At 57.0% G+C, this 17812-nt stretch overlaps 1 protein-coding gene across 7 annotated transcripts in view; it reads right to left on the minus strand.

Annotated features, from left to right (window-relative positions):
• Positions 1-17812, minus strand: part of LTBP2 (latent transforming growth factor beta binding protein 2) — a 96522-nt gene that overhangs the window by 67042 nt on the left and 11668 nt on the right. For 3 of the 7 annotated variants that reach the window (XM_087747307.1, XM_087747308.1, XM_087747305.1), the window contains 2 exons: positions 16729-16875; positions 16251-16367 (listed from right to left, as the gene is read on the minus strand). In XM_087747307.1, the coding sequence (XP_087603433.1) occupies positions 16251-16276 (26 nt within the window). In that variant the 5' untranslated portion in view covers positions 16277-16367; positions 16729-16875. Of the gene's footprint in view, positions 1-5479; positions 6244-16250; positions 16368-16728; positions 16876-17812 lie in introns of those variants that run through there. The other 4 variants (XM_087747304.1, XM_087747302.1, XM_087747309.1 and 1 more) reach the window with 3 other exon arrangements.

Raw genomic sequence — 17812 nt, forward strand, 5'->3', positions numbered from 1 at the left:
GCAAAGATGCAGTTCATGAGCCACCTGAGGGGCACATCCAGTCCTGGGCCTCTCCACCCAGTCCTGCTTCTGGAGAACAAAACAAGTGGCAGGGTCCCTCCAGGTCTGGTGTTACTGTCCCAGGGGTGGCTGCTGGGAAGCTACCTGTACACACTGAGCAGCCCCAGTCACCCCCCATCGCACAGGGGACAGGGGCTTCCAAGGCAGCAGGCAGAGCTGCCCAGCAAGGGGACCTGCTGGGTGCCATGATGCACCAAGCCCTTGGCAGACTTAACAATGACGTGAGACAAAGCCACGCTCATACCTTTGAGGCACCCGGCTGCCGCACAAGGCTGAGCAGCCAGGCTGCCTCCTGCTTACCCACCCCTTGAAACTGGAAGCACGGCAGCAGGGAGAAGGGAGCAGGAGTCTCGCCCTCATCCTGGGGTGCAGAGGGACCAGAAGATGGGTGGGCATGTGCAGGGGTCAGCAGGTCTCCCAGGTGGAAAGAAGCTCAACGCAGTCCCAGGGCAGAGCAGAACAGAAGACATGTCCTCACGCAGGTCTCCCAAGCTGAAGTCCCATTGAACACTCACACTAGGTCATGCTGCATAGGGATGCCCTATTCCCAGCCCTGCCACTGATGCCAAAACAAGCCTTGGGCAAACCATCTGTCTTCCCTATCTCTGGCTCCTTACCAGTGGAATAGGTTAATTAACGTATTTACCATCCCAAGGGCCAGAAATGAAACATTGCTGGGGACGTTCCCAGGCACTGGGACTTGATTGCCTGTAACACTGGACTGCTAGAAGGCTCATGGGCCACTTAGCACCTTCCAAAATAGTTCCCAGCCCAGCTCAGACTGGAGCAGACAGACACCATTTCCAATAGTCAGTTTCCCCTTTTTGGAGAGAAAGGGGGTTGAATAACTCAGACAGCTGAATAGCCACAGTGCCCGAGAAAGCGCTAAGGCATAGCTCACTAGTGCAGATGTGGGCCTTTGGGTTTGCCTTTCTGCCAAAATGCAGGGTAAGGCACTGGATCCACATCTCAGCCCCTGCCTCAAGTGCCAGGTATGCCCTGAGGTCTCCAAACAGCACAGGCAGCAGTAAGCAACTGCAAACCAAGCTTGCTCCTCACTCCACAGCTAGCATGCACCATCCGTGCCCTGGTGTAGTCCCAGGCACGTTGTGAGAGCTTGGTGCACAGGAGGTGTCAGGTACTACGCACTGGCCTGCTCCTTTTCTGGGACAGGCATCTCCCTGACACCCCTCACAGAGCTGAAGCCAGTGCCATGAAGCCTCCCTACATCCAGAAGTACCATTCACAGCCCTGACTGGGCCATGGCACCAGCAGAACCTGCAACCTGGGCAAAGGAGCTGCAGCAAGCCAGCCCTTCATCATCTGCTTTGCTGCAGCAGCCAGAGGCCACCGTCAGGATCAGGCCCCCGCTGTGCAAAGTGGTACCCTGGGTGATACAAGCCTGCAAGATCTTGCAGTGTTCTCTGAAACCAGAGCCAAGCAACTGTAACAAGCACTAGGGGGAAGGAAAAGAAGAAAACAGTAGTAAGATGATGGCTCTGCATAGTTTCAGCATGTGCACAGTCTCAGCGATGATCACATACTCTTTCTGAAGCGTTCAGTAGAACCATTTTTTTCACCATTTATTTTAACAGCAATCTATGCATCATCTTTCAACTTCATGCAGCACTCTGTGCTGCCAGATATGCTGACTCCATTCAGGTCATTTACAGCATCCTCGCAGAAGGCCGGGGGGACCATTAGATCATCAGGTCTGCCTTTCTACTGCAGGACAGTGAACTTCATCCAACTACATATGAAATATTTGCAGTCAGACCCAATGAAGAACATTAGCAAAAGGCTGCTGGCATCGATGAGCCACTGAAAATCCTCTGCCAAGTCCACATCAGCATTAACTGCCTCCGCTCCTGAGCAGTCCTATACATACACTGCAGTGAGAACCTATATCCCACAAAGCCTGGGTAAATCAGGACTATACAGCCACAGACGGTGTCTACAACAATTAACAGCAATTAAACAAGAACTGGGTTGCAGAAAGCACAAAAAGAAAGTGGGAGGGAGAAGGAGAGAGTGTGGGACTCCCAGCCTGTTACCTGGGGAGCCTCACATGCCCCTGAAAATTGTCCAGGCAGGTACCAGAAGTGGAGGCTTCTCCAGAGTATTCCCCCATTACCCACCCTCCTCTGATTTTGTGCCCATCACCTGAGGATCATCACTGGGACCCACCCTCCCAGGCCCGGGGCAGAGGAATGAGGGGGGTCACATCACAGGGGACACGAATTAGGGATGCATCCAGCACACGACTACAGCCATAGCTGTCGTGTGTCAGCGCTTGGGAGCTCCCTACCCCACCACACTCAGGAGGAAAATCTTTCCATGGGCCAGAAGCTGCATCGATGAACCTATACACACTTTAAACATCAGACTGAACGCACTGGACTGGGAAGTCACCTGCTCCATGGCAGCGGGGACTGGTGCGTGTCTGCAAACCTGTCGGGGGGGGCTGGGAAAACAGGCAGGTTAAACAGACCACAGCAAAGCAGAGATACTTTGGGGGCTGGACTGTTTTCCTCGCTCAGCGTTAGGAGACAGTAATTTTCTGTGATATTAGCTGTAGTGTCAAAAGTCACCTCACAATGAGCCACCAGGAGAAAACACTAAAACCCAGCCCTTGCAAGACTTGCGGTTGGACGCATTCATGGAAGGGTGGGAGCAGGTCCCACCTGCAACAAGGTCAGTCATGAGCAGGGTGGCGGACACATCCAAACGGTCGCCAAGAAAAAAACTCAATTTTGGGTACGCTGCTATCAAACAAAGCAAGAAAATAATTATCCAGAAAAGGACATAGCACCAATAAACAGGTTTTTCAAGCACAGGACTGTGCAAGGCCCCTGGAGGTACCAGCAGAGAACTCTGACTGGGGAATCAGGAAAGGCAACCCACACAGGAGTTGAGATTTTAAGCCAAAGTAACAGTATAAATAAATAGTGCCGGGGTTGAATGCAGCCTGCAAAGCTACCTGAGTAAGGGAAAATGAAGGCTGTCATACTAGAGAGTAGTAGGAGTTCAGTGTAAATAGAAGAACAGAAAATATCCCACCTGGCAAAAAAATGAAACATCATGAAATGAAGTTTTTTAGGGGCCCTGAGTTTCCTGGATGGAAATGTGTCCGGTGCAGCAAGGGACGTAAGAAGATGGATGAGGTGGAAGGACGGAGTCTCACCAAATGGCTGGAGGCAGCCGCAGCTAGCTTTCCATGAGGAGTAACGCCATGTGGTTACTCACGGACAATTATTTCAACTAGGCTTTCTCATAAGCTCCGAAGACAGTAGATCGTAGAGAAGTTTAAAACGCGCTGATTTGGACTCCAGAAGAAATGGAAAGCTGCTGATGACAAGCCATTATATGCATGTTCCAGAGTTCAGGTTCTTGGGGATCAGAGCAAGCCCCATATCCCCAGCCCTTACCTTCCAGGGCAGCGCGGAGGCACAGAGCGCAGCACAGCCCGCACGGGGAACACAGCACCAAGGCACAGCTCTTCCTTCCGCTAAGCTTGCAGGCAACGGCGCTCTCCGACACCCCAGGAAGCCAAATCTAGCTGGTAACAGGTCAACGGAGCCTAAGTGCTGGATCAACCATCCGCTTTCACATCCTTGATTAAGGGATGAAAGAAAGCTACTTGCAAAGAGGTTCAGCACTCTTCTGAACATAGGGTGAACCTTGGGCTGCCCACCCGCTCCTGATAGTGGTGCGGGCTGGCTGTTGTCACCGGAGGCAGCTGCAGCCTGAAAACCTGGTAGAGAGTATTCAGGGTAGTCACTGAAAAGAAACGGGCTACATCTCAGATGCCTCCAATCCAACTGAACTGCCACATGATCCCAAAGCAACGCTGCCAACACTCTGACTGGAGAAAGGGTAAAATCCTCCTGAGCCCAAAAAAGCCCAAACCTGCCTGAGGAAGACTGGATCTTCCCAAGACTCTCCCTCTGGGCAGCTGGCAAACCAAGGCTAATGGACTGGGTAAGCCAAAATCTGCTCAAGACCTACCTGCCGTTGACTAGCTGCTAGTGATAAATACTTGCGTAACAAACATAATGGGAAGAAGAACAAATTTGGGTTTACTGCTTCTGCGGATTTGTTGTAGGAAACTACACAGAGGGGACAACTCTGTCTAAATTTTGCAGGGAGGCAAGTATGGGAGAGAGAAACCTCAGGGATTAAGCTGCCTTCTGTATTCTAGTGAAGCTCCCCACCTGATGTTAGCAGAAAAAGTTTCTGCTCGTGCCAGAGGGCACTAAGCCCAGAGCCTGCCCTCTGCGTCCCCCCGGCACGGAGAGCGGGCACGCGCTGCCGCATGGGTCGGTCAAACTGCCTGCATGACAGCTTCAGTAGCCTGTCCCCGCTGGCAGAGGAGCTCATCACAAGGGGCATCAGCCATGGGGCAGCGGAGAGGGAAGGGCAGAGCAGGGGGCCCGGGGCCGAAGGGTACGTCAGCGCCGTGCCAGACGTCCCGCTCGCAGGCTCCCCTCGCAGCAGAGCAGCTGGCCTTGCCATATGATCTCCCCTCCACCTCCACAGGGCCGTAGCCAGAGACTGGAGCTGGAAGCGGCCCTGCCAGGCAAGTCATAGGAAGCCTCCCCCGGCTGAGCCAGCTGAAGCCATGGGAAGCTGCGGCGCGGAGTGCTTACAAGGGGCCCATTATGGGAGGAAGGAGCCAAGAGGCCAGGTACCTGTAGCAAGAGCGCCAGCAGCCAGACTCCGTCCTCCAGAGCCAAGCGAGCCCCTCCAGCCTCTCCCGCCACCCACGTACTGTGGCCACGCCGCCTCTCCCCCCGTGGCAGCCCCCCAGCCCGCACGCTTTCTGGGACGGCCGTAGGCAGCCCCGGAGAGCGGCAGGCTGACACCCGCCGTGCCGCGCCGCGGTCTGAGCTGCCGGAGCCCTGGTGCGTCAGTGGAAGGGCATCGCATCCCGCACGCTCGTGAGCCACGCATCCCCACGCGACAGGCAGCCGGCAACAGGGCGTCCCGCCCGCCTGGCACCCGCACACACGTGCGTGCACAGGGATGCACACGCACGCCGACGGATCGCGAGGGCGAGAGCAGCGCGATGGCCCGCTACACGTGCGGGACAGATGCGCGGCACGAGAGCGAGCACCGGGCGGGCCCCCGCTCTGCTGCGGGCCCCCGCTCTGCTGCGGGCCCGGGCCCGGTGCCAGAGGCGGCCGGGGGCCGCCCGGCCCGAGCCCCCCCCACGGCAGCCCCGGGACCGCCCCGGGCGCAGGGGACAGGGCAGGGGACGCGGGGCGGCGCCCGCGGGGGCGGAAGGGGGGACGCGGGGGGACGCAGCACGGGGCTCAGGACGGGACCCGGCCCCTCCGCCCGGGGCTCCCCGGCGCCGGGACCGCCGGGGCTGACGCTACGCGCCCCCAGCAAGGCTCCCCCCGGCCGCAGCACTTACCCCGCCATCCTCCCTCTGCCGCTCGGCTCCTTCTCCCGGGGCACGACCCGGGCTTTCAGCCCGCCGCCCTGCCGCTGGCGGGCGGGGTCCAGCCTGGTCCTCTGCCCCGGGCCGGCCCCGAGCCCGCCATCGCCCGCAGGCAGCCCGCGGTCGGGACGCTGCCTCCGGCCGTCGCCGCCGCTCGGGCTCCCGGCGGCGGCCGCGGAGCCCCGGTCCACGTGGAGGGCGGCGGGGAGGGGCCGTGCCGGCGGGGGGGGTCCGGGCGCCGGGGACGGGCTGCGCGCCGTGCCCGCCGCCCCCAGGGCAGCCCCCCGGCCCCGCGGCCGCGCCGCCCCCCCGCTCACCGGCTCCAGCCTGGCCGCGGAGTCGGGCCGGCAGCCGGCGAAGCCCAGGAGGACGGCGAAGGTGAGCGGCAGGAGGCGGGCGGCGGCGCCCCGCATGGTGTCAGCCGGCGGCGGGGGCAGACGGGCGGCGCGGGGCGCTCAGCGGCCGGCGGGCATCCTCCGGCGGCGCGGGGCAGCGGGGACCGCCGGCTCTCCGCCCCCCGCTCACCGCCCCATCCCGCTCCGGGGCTCCGCCGGGACCTGCCGCCCACCGGGGCCGGGGGCGCAGGCAGCAGGGCCGAGGCAGGGGCGCGGGCAGCCGAGCGGCCCCCGCAGGAGGAAGGAGAGGAGGAGGAAGGCGGCCGGCCCCGCTCGCCGGGCTGCCAGCGAGCTCCCGCGCTCCGCAGGCAGCTCCGAGCACCTTCGCGCCTGCCCCTGGCACTGGCAGCGCCTGGAGGGGATGGAGGGTTTTATTTTTGGAAACCTCCCCCTTTTGTGTCTTTTTGATGCTGACATCCCCCCTCTCCAGAGGACACGGCTCGGCCCCCCTCTTAGGAGAGGAGACATTCCAGCAACACCCACTTTGGCAAAGGGAAACAAACTACAACAGAGAAGCCTTAACCCCTGCCTGGCCGGGGAGACCCGACCGCCGCCTGCCCGGGAGCCGGCGTGCGGCCCCGGAGCCCTCCCTGCCGCCCGGCCCTCCCCGAGCCGCCGGCTCCCGCCGCGGCTGGGAGCGCCCGGGGAAGGCGGAGCAGCCCGGGCGCGGGGCGCACGGAGCAGGAGGCACGGGTGCCGGAGGAATACACCGCCGCCCCCAGCAGCTGGGGACTTGTGGAGCTGCCTCGGCAGCATCAGCCCTCTTGCTGCTCTTGATCGCATCTCCCGGGAGAAAGGCACGGCAATGGGAAGAGCCTTATTTGCCATCCCGCCCGGGCTGCAGAGCTCGCAGATCCCCTCAAACCCAACTCAGGGCTTTATACTCTTGCTTGTATAGGTCCAGGCTAGAAAAGGACCCACCTAAAAGCTCCAAGCCTTTCAGCTAAGAGAGCTCTTCCAGGAGACGTCCACCAGCTTAGAGTAGATGTCCATCCCTCTCACCATCTCTCTCTGCGTGGCACCTGGAGGTCAAGGGATGACTTGAAATGCCTGCTTTATATGCACTGAGAAAGACTGAGGGGAGAGTAGGAGGAGGGAGAAGCGGGGGCAGAAATCCCCTTTCAGCCACACACATCAGCTTGGCCTTGTCCTCTGCCACATCTCTGCTGCTCTCTGCTGCCCTTGGCCATCTCAGGCAGGGAGCGAATCCTTCCAGAGGAGGGCAGGCTCACTCCCAGCCAGCAATACGGTATATTTGGGGTGGTCTCATTCTGGCCCAGAGTGGTGGCTCTGAACTTGGTGGGTGGCTCAAGACCTCTCACTGCATCTCTGTGCACAAGGAGGCAGAGGAAGGCACCGCAGGTGCTCACGGGAAGATGCTCACCGGCGTGTGTCCTTGCAGTGGGTCCTGTGGCCAGTAACACTTATCAACCCGGTTTCATCATGCCAAGCTCAGGCGGATGAAAGGCGTACCTCACTCGGCATCCTGACCCGAGCGCAGCGGCTGGACGCCCGCGAGAAGAACAGGAGATACTCTGCGTGCGCAAAGAGCAATCCTTTGGGTGTACCCTCACACCTTCCAGCAGACTGCAGAGTAGGGGCTCCTTCAGCCAGATACTGCAGCTTGGCCACTGGGTTTAAAAGGCATATTGTCATATCAGCCCGTGAATTTATCTAATCTCTTGTCCCTTTTGATGTGTAGGGTGGCTGCCACACAGAGCACCGGCTCTCCTCCCATGCCCGCCACTCCCCCAGCTCCTTGAGGACCCCATCCCATGGACACTCCTCTCCTACCAGCCTCTCCCACTGCAGGTGCCGCCTCCCCTGGCCCTCACCAAGCCGTCTGCTTCCCAAACGCCTCGTGGCAGAGGGGTCCAGCACCCCCAGTGCCTTCTCTCCGGCCTCCAGCAGTTGCGCTCCTAACATCTCTCCCATTTGAAACCAGTGGCTCCAGCTCCCTTCTTCCCACTGCCTTTTAGGACCTCTTGGACCACAGATGTCCCCTCTCTGGAATGGGAGCACTGCTGCCTGCCTTCTGGGGTGTGGAGGAGCCAGGAAAGGAGTGGAAGAACAGGGAATGAATCCCCCCAAAAGCGCACTGGGTGTGGAGCAGAACAGGACCCTGGTGCATCCCCTCCAGCCGGGGCCCTGCAAGTGAGGGAGAGGGGAGGTAACTTGGCAGGTAAGCACGTGCGAGCAACGGAGCTGAGTGGGTTCAGGCTTTGACCTTGGTGCTGGCAGCTGGCTTACAGGGCAGTGGTGTCGGAGGAAATACCAGCAAGTGCTTTGGCACTCCCTGGGGTGCCATCAGCTCGCCTGCCCGCCCCACCAGGGCAGAGCCACCGCTTGGGCAGGAGCTTGCATGGCCCTGGATGCTGTGAGCAGTGCCCAATAACAGCCGTGGCTTGTTTCTTTGTTCTGAGGAAGAGGAATGTCCTTTCCATCCTCACCTAATTACTTTCTTATGCAGCAGTGGAAAGAATGCTTGTGCCTAAACCTGACACGAGAAAATTATCAACGCCATAAACAAAGCCATAAACAAAGCAGCCGAGAGCCTGGGCAGTGCTCGAAGCTAGAGCAGGCTTAGTCGGGGTGCAAGTGGATTCCTCTTCCCTGGAGGCACTGCGTCACCCCTGGGAAGAAGGAAACTTGTGGCATCCCTAGGGGACTGCATCTCCGCAGAAACCTGCATTCTGGGCCCTGATGGCAGCGGGGCTGCTGGAGCTTATGCCTCCCCAACAGGGCCGGGGAATGAGATGTGCAAACCCAAGGAAGCCATCAACGACCCTCCAGTAACTCTCGCAGCTGCGCCTAGCTGCAGTGGAGCCCAGCCTGGGGAGCTGGCATCCCTGCTCAAATCAGCTTCACTCTGTGTTTACGCTAACCCCCCTGGAGCTGGACACTGAGCTCCTTCCAGCCTCACACATGCAAACACTCGTTTGCTTTCGCAGGGACATGCCGGCGCTGTTACATCCCACGCAAGTGCTGCAGCAGAGCAGGGGCCAGCCAAGGGCTTTGAGCCCCAGCCCCACCACCCCGCAGCTGCCCGGCCCAGGGGATGCAGGCACAGGCTCAGGCACCTGGGGAGGGGAGCGATTGCATCCCCGGTGCAGGTGGGTGATGCGCAGGTGCTCAGGCACAGGCTCGCTGCCTCCCAGCCCCATGGCTCATTTCATACTCAGCCATCCCTGAAAACAAACCCATTGAAAATGGGGAAGCACAGGGGAGTTGTAGTGTGGGTTGGGCATCAGCGTGCCGCTCGGTGGGGGCTCAGCAGGCAAACATGAAATACCTCCTTCCTCAGGAACTCGTGCAGGCGGAGTTCAGACAGTCAGCCTGCTTGCCGCTGAGATCAAACCGTGCCCAGGGAGAGAAACCAGCAGTGGAGAGAGGATGGGGCAGCAAGCCAGTGAGCAGGGTTTGATAGCCCAGCCCCTGGCAGCGGGGAGCGCAGGGCTCCTCTGGGGGAGCGAGCGAGCTGCAGGTGGGCAGCTCAAAGTGCTCTTTGGTGCTTTCACTTCCCCTTAATACACCGCACAAGCTTCTAGGCAGCAGAGATTGCACCGGAGGAGAGGCCGAGGGCAGACACAGCTGCAGCACCTCTCCAAGTCCATGCTTTCCAGGGCCAGGGCACCGAGGTGAATAAGGCAGACCTGGAAGCCAGCACAGAAAGCAAGGGGCTCATCAGACCCTGCAGAGGCAAGGAGCAAGGGTGGACTGTGCTGACAGCATGGTCCTTCTCGCCTGCTGCCGCTACGGCAGAGGAGGAGGAGTGCTTGGGCAGCTGAGGATCAAAGCTGTGGGGTCAGAGGCGGAGGGGTCAAGGTGGGCTGTGCCCCAGAGAGATGAGCGTGAGTCAGATCTCCTTGAGCCATCTTGAAGGACAGGGAGAAGGGGCTCTGCAGGACTGCGCTGATGGGGGTCCCTCTGCGCCAGGACCCCTCATCCCCTCATTCCCCTACCCGTTGTGTCCGCACCACCTCTGCACTAACCCCTTGGGGGGTAGCACCTGGGGGCCATGCTTCCAGGGCCAGTTGGCCCCCAGATGTGGCTCCTGGCACCATATCCTTTAGATGAATTAGCCCCTTTTCTTCCTCTTCAGAAGGGTTCACAACCCACATGTGCTTCTTCCTCCGCTGTGAGCAGACCCCTAACGCGCTGCAGATGGGACACATTCCATGGATTCAGGAGCTGCCTGCAGCTCCCGCAGAGGAAGAAGGAGCACTCCCCCACTCAGGGCTGAAGGGCAGGGGAAGGCTGGCCAGCCCCACCAGCTTAAAGATTAGGGTGCAGAGCACAAGTCACAGTTTATCTGAAAAGAGCCATCTCACACTATGAGGGAGGACACAGCAGCCCAGGAGGCTGGATGGAGAAACAACTTCGAGGCAGCAGTGCAGAAACACCTCTGGAGAGGACCTCTGTAACCATGGGCATCAGAGAGGCATGAAAAGCAGCTTCTGAATCTGCAAACACAGCCAGCAAATCCTCCACAGACACCATTCCCACCCCTCGCCTTTGCCATGAGATACACACAGCTCGGCATACTCATGCTTACGGCACCCAGGGAAGGAAACGTTCCCACCGGACAGACAAGCCGCTCCAGCCAGACACACAGCCTGGCCCTCCAGCCACCTCCACCCACTCTTGGTGCATCCCTCAGAGCCTTGGGGTACATCCCGGCCTCTCCCTGTGAGGAGGCCGCCAGCAGGCAGCCGAGAGCCGTGTAAACGACAGTTTGTTGTCAGAAAACAGAAGAGAAACTGTCCAGCAGCTCCTAATCAAAAGCCAAGGTCTGCTGATTTTATTGTTCCTTCTGCTTTCATTTAACCAGGACCATCTCTGAGATGGAGGAGGGAGCCACAGACCAGCCAAGTGGGTGTCCCACAACTGGACTCCTTGGTCGTGCTGTTGTCTAAACATATGTCTGTGCATTACCAAGGGCTGAGACCACACGCTGGAAAAGAGGTTACAACTGGCGACGAAAACATGCCGCTAGGAAGAAGAAACCTGGAGAGCGGGACCAGATGGCAGGGCCCAAGGGATGGGAGTGCAGAGTGAGGCAGAGAGGAGGTTGCTGTGGGCTGCTGCTGCGGAAAGGCTCTGGTGGGGCTGGGTGCAGAGCACAGCTGGTTCCTTATTTATCCATCACACTATTTCAAGCCCCTTCAGCAACTCTTCAGGAGGAAAAAAAAAACCAACCTCAGCTAGAATGTGACTCATGCAGAGCTACAGCAGCTCAGGGGAACCTGTCCATTTATAATTAATGAAGTCCTGTTTGCAATGATCCGACTGCAATCTCCCCTCTCCCCAGGAGGTGGGTCTGGCCTCTCTGCTTCTTCGATACCTGCGGCTGGAACCACAACATGGTGGGGAGAGGGGCCTGGAAACCAGGAAAGGCTGAGCGTCCCCGAGGAGCACAGAGGCTGCCCTGACCAGGAAACCCATTCCATCACGCGTTCCCTGCGGGAGCAAGCCTGCTCAGGACATCAACCTGACAGGGGACTTCAACCGGAGCGCTCATTAGTCAGCTGTCCTCACTAAGGGAGGAAAGGAAAGAAGGAAGCAGAACCTCGTGCCATTTTTAAGGGCCATGACCCACAAAGAGGGAGTGCTCCCCACGTGGTTGAGGCACTGTTCAGAGGAGTGTGGAAAGGGCCCTGTAAATTGCCATAACCTTCTCCTCCCATTTTCACTGGGGTCTTAACACCAGGAGGCTTTTCCTGAGGCAGCCATCAAACATCAGCTTGTCACAGACTGGAAGGGAAAAGGGAAGCAGGAGCAGCAGCTTGAGAATATGTAGGGAGCGTGGGGTGCTCTCCTCAGTGGAAAGTCTCCCTTCCTAGTGTCTGGTACCACTTCACAGGCAGCACTTCCCAATTTGCCCACAACCTGCAGAAGAGAAAAGATAGAGATCCAAGCAAGATGACCCAACAGCGAGGACAGAAGAAACCAGGCAATCCCCAGACCTTGCTGAAGAAGCTCTTCCTGAGAAATTCCTCCCACACTGAACTTCTCTCAAAAGCACCACATTTCCTTTGCATTATCTTAAACAAAAAAAAGACCAGAAAAAACAAACCTGAATCAAACTTTGAATTCTACTGAGTGTTTGGGATTAAAGTTGTTTCATTCCTGCTTCTGATTCCAAAGCAATCTTCCTAAAAAGGAACAACTCTCATTTCCTTCAAGTTGCTGTTCCTTCCTTAAGACCCTCACCCTGGCTGCCCAAGGCATGGGGAACTTGGACTGGAAGTCCTTCAGCCCATCAGCTTTGCACATCAGAGGAAAACTGATGATGGCCACACAGATCCTGAAGTGGGAATGATCGATGAGGCTAATGTTGTATCTGTATTTTAGTTTGGTTACTCTGCCATCCTGAAATTGCAGGCTTACTCCCCATCACAGGATTTTAGGTGCTTTCCTACTAATTTGGGCGCTGGAATGGCTGCATGAGCAGTGATCTCAGCTCATTACAATGCAGTGATTTCAAGTGGATGTTTAAGAGCTTATTAATAAGTGAATCTTAGGGAACTGCAACAAGAGGCAATTATTAGGTGGCATGTGTTAGAGCTAAAGTAGTCAATCATCAAGCAATAGACTAGTTCATTGGCACTTTACAGCCCCACTGGGTAATTTTTGGGATTAGGCTGAGTACCCAGTTTCCCAGCTATGACTTCATAGGCTGGGAATCCAGCTCTCCAGTGACATCACAGCTCCAGAAGTCTCCCTCACCAGTTGCCATGCTGACTCTGCTCTCACCCACTCTACACATAGGTGTGGCACATCCAGAACCTTAACTAAGAATAACAAGGAATGAGAGTTTAACAAGGAAATAAATGCAGGGCAATGGCAGAGAAGATGAGCAAAGCCCCTTTCCATGCCGCACCACATTAGGTCGTCATCTTCTGAGAAGAGCAAGGGGCTTGAGTTGGGGAAGCATCCACTTCCCACCCAGACAGAGGCCACGCCAAGTGCAGAACAAAAATCCATGACAGGGTTACAGACATGGCTCTCATGATTTTCCTGCCTCTCCCAGAACTGTTTTTGGAGCTCAGGGCAGAAGCAGAGATGATATAAGCCTGCCCTCTCTACCGATGATTACCTCTGCCTCCGTGCCGAGCTCTGGCATGCGCTTTCAGGCCATGCCTCTGCCTTCCCTTCCTCTCCTCTTCCTTTCTTTCATCTGGGATGAGCAGGCAAGGCAACCTCACACAGCTCAAGCACGCAGCAGTGTCAAGAGCCCGGGTGGCCGCCTGCGCTCCCTTGAGGCTGGCAAGACCCAACGGCAGGGGTGGTGGCCGAGAAGGCAGCTGGCACCGCAGACGTGGGAGAGACCTTCTCCTTCCTCCCTCCCAGAGCCTGGCCCTGTGCATCCCTGAGCCAAGGGGAGCATGTTCTGGAGGGTGGCGTGGCTGAAGGAGGTGGGGAGCTCCCGATGCCCCTGGGGAACATCCCCACAGCAGCATCAGAACCGCCTGCTCAAGGCTGAGCGAGCTAGGCTGATCTACAGGCAACTCCTGCTGCAGATGAGCAGGAGGAAGGCAGGCAGGGGTGCAGAGCAGGACAGGTACTTGCACAAGCCAGGAGTGCAATCTGTGAGCAGATGAAAATGAAGGAACAGCACCAGCTTGCCTTATGCCCGCCAGAAGGGACAAGGGGATGCTGGAGGCTCCTGGCTGGGCACAGATCACGACCAGGGCCACCCCAGGTGCAGGAGAAAGTGCTGTCTGTGGGGGCCCCTCTCAATGCCACTTTGGTCGCTTCTTCTATGAGGGGATGGGACTGATGCAGCCCTTGGCTTTCCTCAGCACTGCCCCTGGCCTGAGTTACCCTTGTCTCGCTGCCCACTTTCACAAAAGGCAGCTGCCCCTATGGCATGTGCTGCCTACCTTGCTGCTCTCAGTCAGGCTCTGCTTTCCTGCAAGCTTTGGCCATCTCTGCAGAGGCTCTGGACGGTATGAACATCACTGACAAAGCCTTTAGGCTATACAAATCACCCAGCAGTACCAGTGGAGCTAAAATCCTAAGTGAGAGCAGGTTTGGGGGTGGGGGGATAGGCCAGCAGTGTGGCTCTCACCTCTGAGCCTGCAGGTACCATGAGCAGCGAAGGCGGTGTGGTATCAGCACCTCACGCCCGCCTCGTCCCTGCCATCCACAGGCTTCCCGCCAGCCTGCACCCAGGGCTGGCTGTCCCCCCTACACCAGAGGGCTGGTGCCCTCTCTGGCAACCCACTGCTGCTGCCCGTCCTCCCACTGGGACTGCACTTCTCCCCAGCACAGCTCTCGGGAGCCAGATCCAGGCCCAGCAGCAGGACACCTTTCCCAGCCCAGGGGGGATGCCTGCTTTTCAGGCCAAAGGCACACATGAGCTTTGGCCCAAGAAAGCAGCTGCCCCATTTCAGCTCCCCTGGCAATGCCGGTGGGGAGCTGCTGTGACCTGCAGTGCTTCCCAGACCACAGAGCAGCTGGAGAGGTTGAGGCAAACCACAGAAAATACCACAAAGGCTGGTGGCCAGCTCTAGCCCTGTGCTCCTTCACCAGGACAGATCCAACCAAGGCTGATGCACCCACAGATGCATCCAGGTTGCCCATACAACCAGGGCAACCTCTCCTGAGATGGTTCCAGTGCTGCTAAGGAGAGGCTGGGGGCTGAAGGATATTCTAGCATGCTCCTTTCTTCCCTCACAGTCTGACTCTGGGTTGCCATGAACTACGGCTGACCTACAGCTCTCTGCCTCACCTGTCCCTGCCCCGGTATCCATATCCTATATGGCACCAGCCCCTTGGCCCCTGCTCAGCTCAAGCCTCCAGCTGGCTTTGAGGCCACTGCTAGAAACATTATAGCACACCTGTTCTTCAGATGAGGGTTTACAGCCAAGGCTAGCACATCTGGATTGTAAAATAGACATTTGGAAGTTTATCAACATGTTTCCAAACAGTCTGGGTATGGCAGAGGCTCTGTCTCAGTGCTTTAGTGGAGGAAGCAGCTGGGCTGAAAGGATGGTTCGGTGCCCTTCTCACGCCCCGTGCAGGCTGGGCCAAGCCCCACACACCCACCCCAGAAACCGAACTGCCTCTTCCTGACACCAGTGGTCCAGGAAGCTGTGTCAGCAAGGCTCTAGGAGGGAAATGGGAAAGTGAAATCCAGTGCCCTTCCCACCCCAGAACCCGCTGACGCAGCTACACCGAGCCTAGACTTCAGCCAAACACCTCCTAGAAACACTGCCTGCTCAGAAAATTGGTGAGGAATCTGCACCATATGCACTGGGGTGGGGGAGAACTGAGTCCATCAGCTCGGTCCTGTGCAAAGCTCAGCTGCCAACAGCCTCCAGGGCTTTCACTCTCAGCGAAGTCCTGATCAGCAGCAGCATCAAGCTGCCACTAATGGGTTTGTCAGCACCAAGCAGATCTAAAGGAGGAACGTGGCCCGCTGCCCTGAGTTGTTTCACGTGCACAGCCCCTTTCATCGTATTAGTTTCTCAGATGTGCAGCTCTCACGCCCGTGCTAACAACAGACCTCCCACGCAAGCATTCAGTAACATACTCTGATTTTGGTCTCTTCCCAGCCATCCCTCGCCAACAGAAACACAGCTGATACTTCAAGGGTGTGAGTGACACAGAGACAAGAGATGCAGAAGACCTGTAAAGCTGATGGAGCAGGAGGTAGCTCTGCCCCCACAGTGCAGGAAAGCTTTGGTAACGTGGTAGTGGTTGCTTCCCACAAGATCTTCAGGTGGCCTAGGTCTAAGTTCACAGCAGCTGATTAACAATCCTTCTCCTGATTGTAAAGCAAAGCAAAGCGATGCTAGATATACATGTGCTCTCCAAAACTGCTCCTCCCCTCATTCTCACCTGGCAATAGCCTAGCTGGCAGGGCCTCCTCTCATCTCCTTCCATTTTGCTGGTCCACCTGCAGGTGAAGGCAACGTTCCTGTCCTGCGGTACTGACTGCCATGCTACGCCCTCATCACCCCTGAAGGACAGACCACTCTGCTAACTCAGTGGTTGAGCACTGCACAAACATCTACAGGAATTGGCAAAGGTGGCACAAAAGGAGACACTTCTTTCAAGTTGGATCAGTCTCTCCACCTCTCTGCAATGCAGTAGACTATAAATGTATTTATACTTATTTTACAGCCCTTTGGAGGCTTGTGCAGACCTGGATTCTTTCATCATCTCCACTTGAGTGAATCTCTTCCCTCTCTAACCCACGTGCTCTCAGTAATATTGAGCTACCTCTTTAGAGGCACTAATTCAAAGTGGTTCCAACATCAGAGCACTTCAGTGGAGGAGGCTGGGGAGGGACAAGGGTGTGAAAGTCAGGGGTAACACTAAACCTTCAAACACTGTACCTGCAGCGATGGAGATGCAAATGCATTTCTATAGCACTTTGTACTGAGCCAGGTTCTTCATCCTTATGTATCTGCTTCAAAAGCCTGGTGCTGGGGCTGTAGAGCTGTCAAAAAATCCTGGAAATAAGAGCAACCTGACTTAGGTAAATGCATGGAAGAACATCAGCATAGAGAGACCTGACAATTTCTAAACAGAGCCCATGACAACGGGGCCTGAGTTCAGCCCTGGCTCTGACGCAGGCTTCTTCTGTGATCTCAGATGAACCATCCAGCTTCAGCCCTCAGGTACAAAGTGGAAAAGAGACCACCCCACACACCCAGTCTGTGTTTGCCCATATCCTTGCTGGGCCCTCTGGCACCAGGGTGAGCCACGTTACATGGAGCAAAGGGCATACTGTCGCAGAAAATGTCTGAATTCATGCAAGAGCTGTACACACACCACTGCTTAAAGAAAACAAGCAGGTTTAGCTGCACCTACCATTGAGCACGTATAACGCTGTAATAAGTCCATGCTAGGGCCAAGTTTGTTCCCGAGTACTTCTGCCATGGGACCTGGAGAACCTGCAAAGGCGCTAGCAGCGATTCAGGACAAGAGGCACTGCAAGACGCAACAGAGGAGAACGGGCTGGAAAACAAGGAGAGAAAGGGGATTCAAAACGTCATTTGGATCTTACCAAGCAAATTCCCCACTCGCATCTAGATGTGCCAGTGGGCCCATCTGCCCAGACAATCCCAGACTGTATTTTTACTGACAGAGGAGGCAACACAGCTTTGTGTTTCTCAGTAAATTGAGCTGGTCACCTCTAAGCTTCCAGGTCAGTGGGTCTGCTGTCTCTTCTTCCCCCCTGGAGCACAAATCTGACCCCCACCCCAGGCCCTCCCTCCCCGAGGCAGCCAGGTCATGCTCATGACAGCCAGCGCTTTGTTCAGCGGCTCAGCCAACACTTCCTCCCGAGGGAGAGTGTAACTCTGCAGCGGCAAAGGTCAAGTGTGCTCTTCCCAAAGCCAAGGATTTGCCTTTGCCACTTAATCCAGGCTGCGATCTCACAGCCGGCACAGAGCTTCTCCCGAGGCTGGGAACGCAGCCTTTGTGGGCAGAGGAAGGAGCACACCTGGAGCACAGGTACAAGGGGAGAGACTGAACATCTGCCCTTCACCACAAGCCTTCGGGGCACCAACGAGGAGGCAGCTAGAAAAACAAACCCCCACCAGATACTTCATCAGTATTTTGTGAAATAAGGATGCTCACGGACACGTCTGGGTGGGTTTTTGAACCCCTTCGAGGCTCCACAGCCTCCCTGGGCAGCCTGCTCCAGAATCGTTCACTCTGATCTGACCTGAACACAGGTAGCTATCAGCCACCTTTGCTGCGATGGGTTTGATCACAACCAGAGGAGCTGGGAGTGCCTCTCCTGGGGACATGATGCCCGTGGACCCGCACAACGCTCTTGGCTGCACCTCCTGGCTCCAGTCCCCAAGGGACTCCCTCAACCCCCAAGTTACAGGGTCGTGTTCAAGAGGCTAAGCCCGGAGCAAAAGCGGGGTATCCCCCTCACTGGCAC

This window comes from Nipponia nippon, unplaced genomic scaffold, assembly GCF_047370975.1.
Source record: "Nipponia nippon isolate SJK-2023a ecotype South Korea unplaced genomic scaffold, ASM4737097v1 scaffold_11, whole genome shotgun sequence".
Classification (NCBI taxonomy): domain Eukaryota; kingdom Metazoa; phylum Chordata; class Aves; order Pelecaniformes; family Threskiornithidae; genus Nipponia; species Nipponia nippon.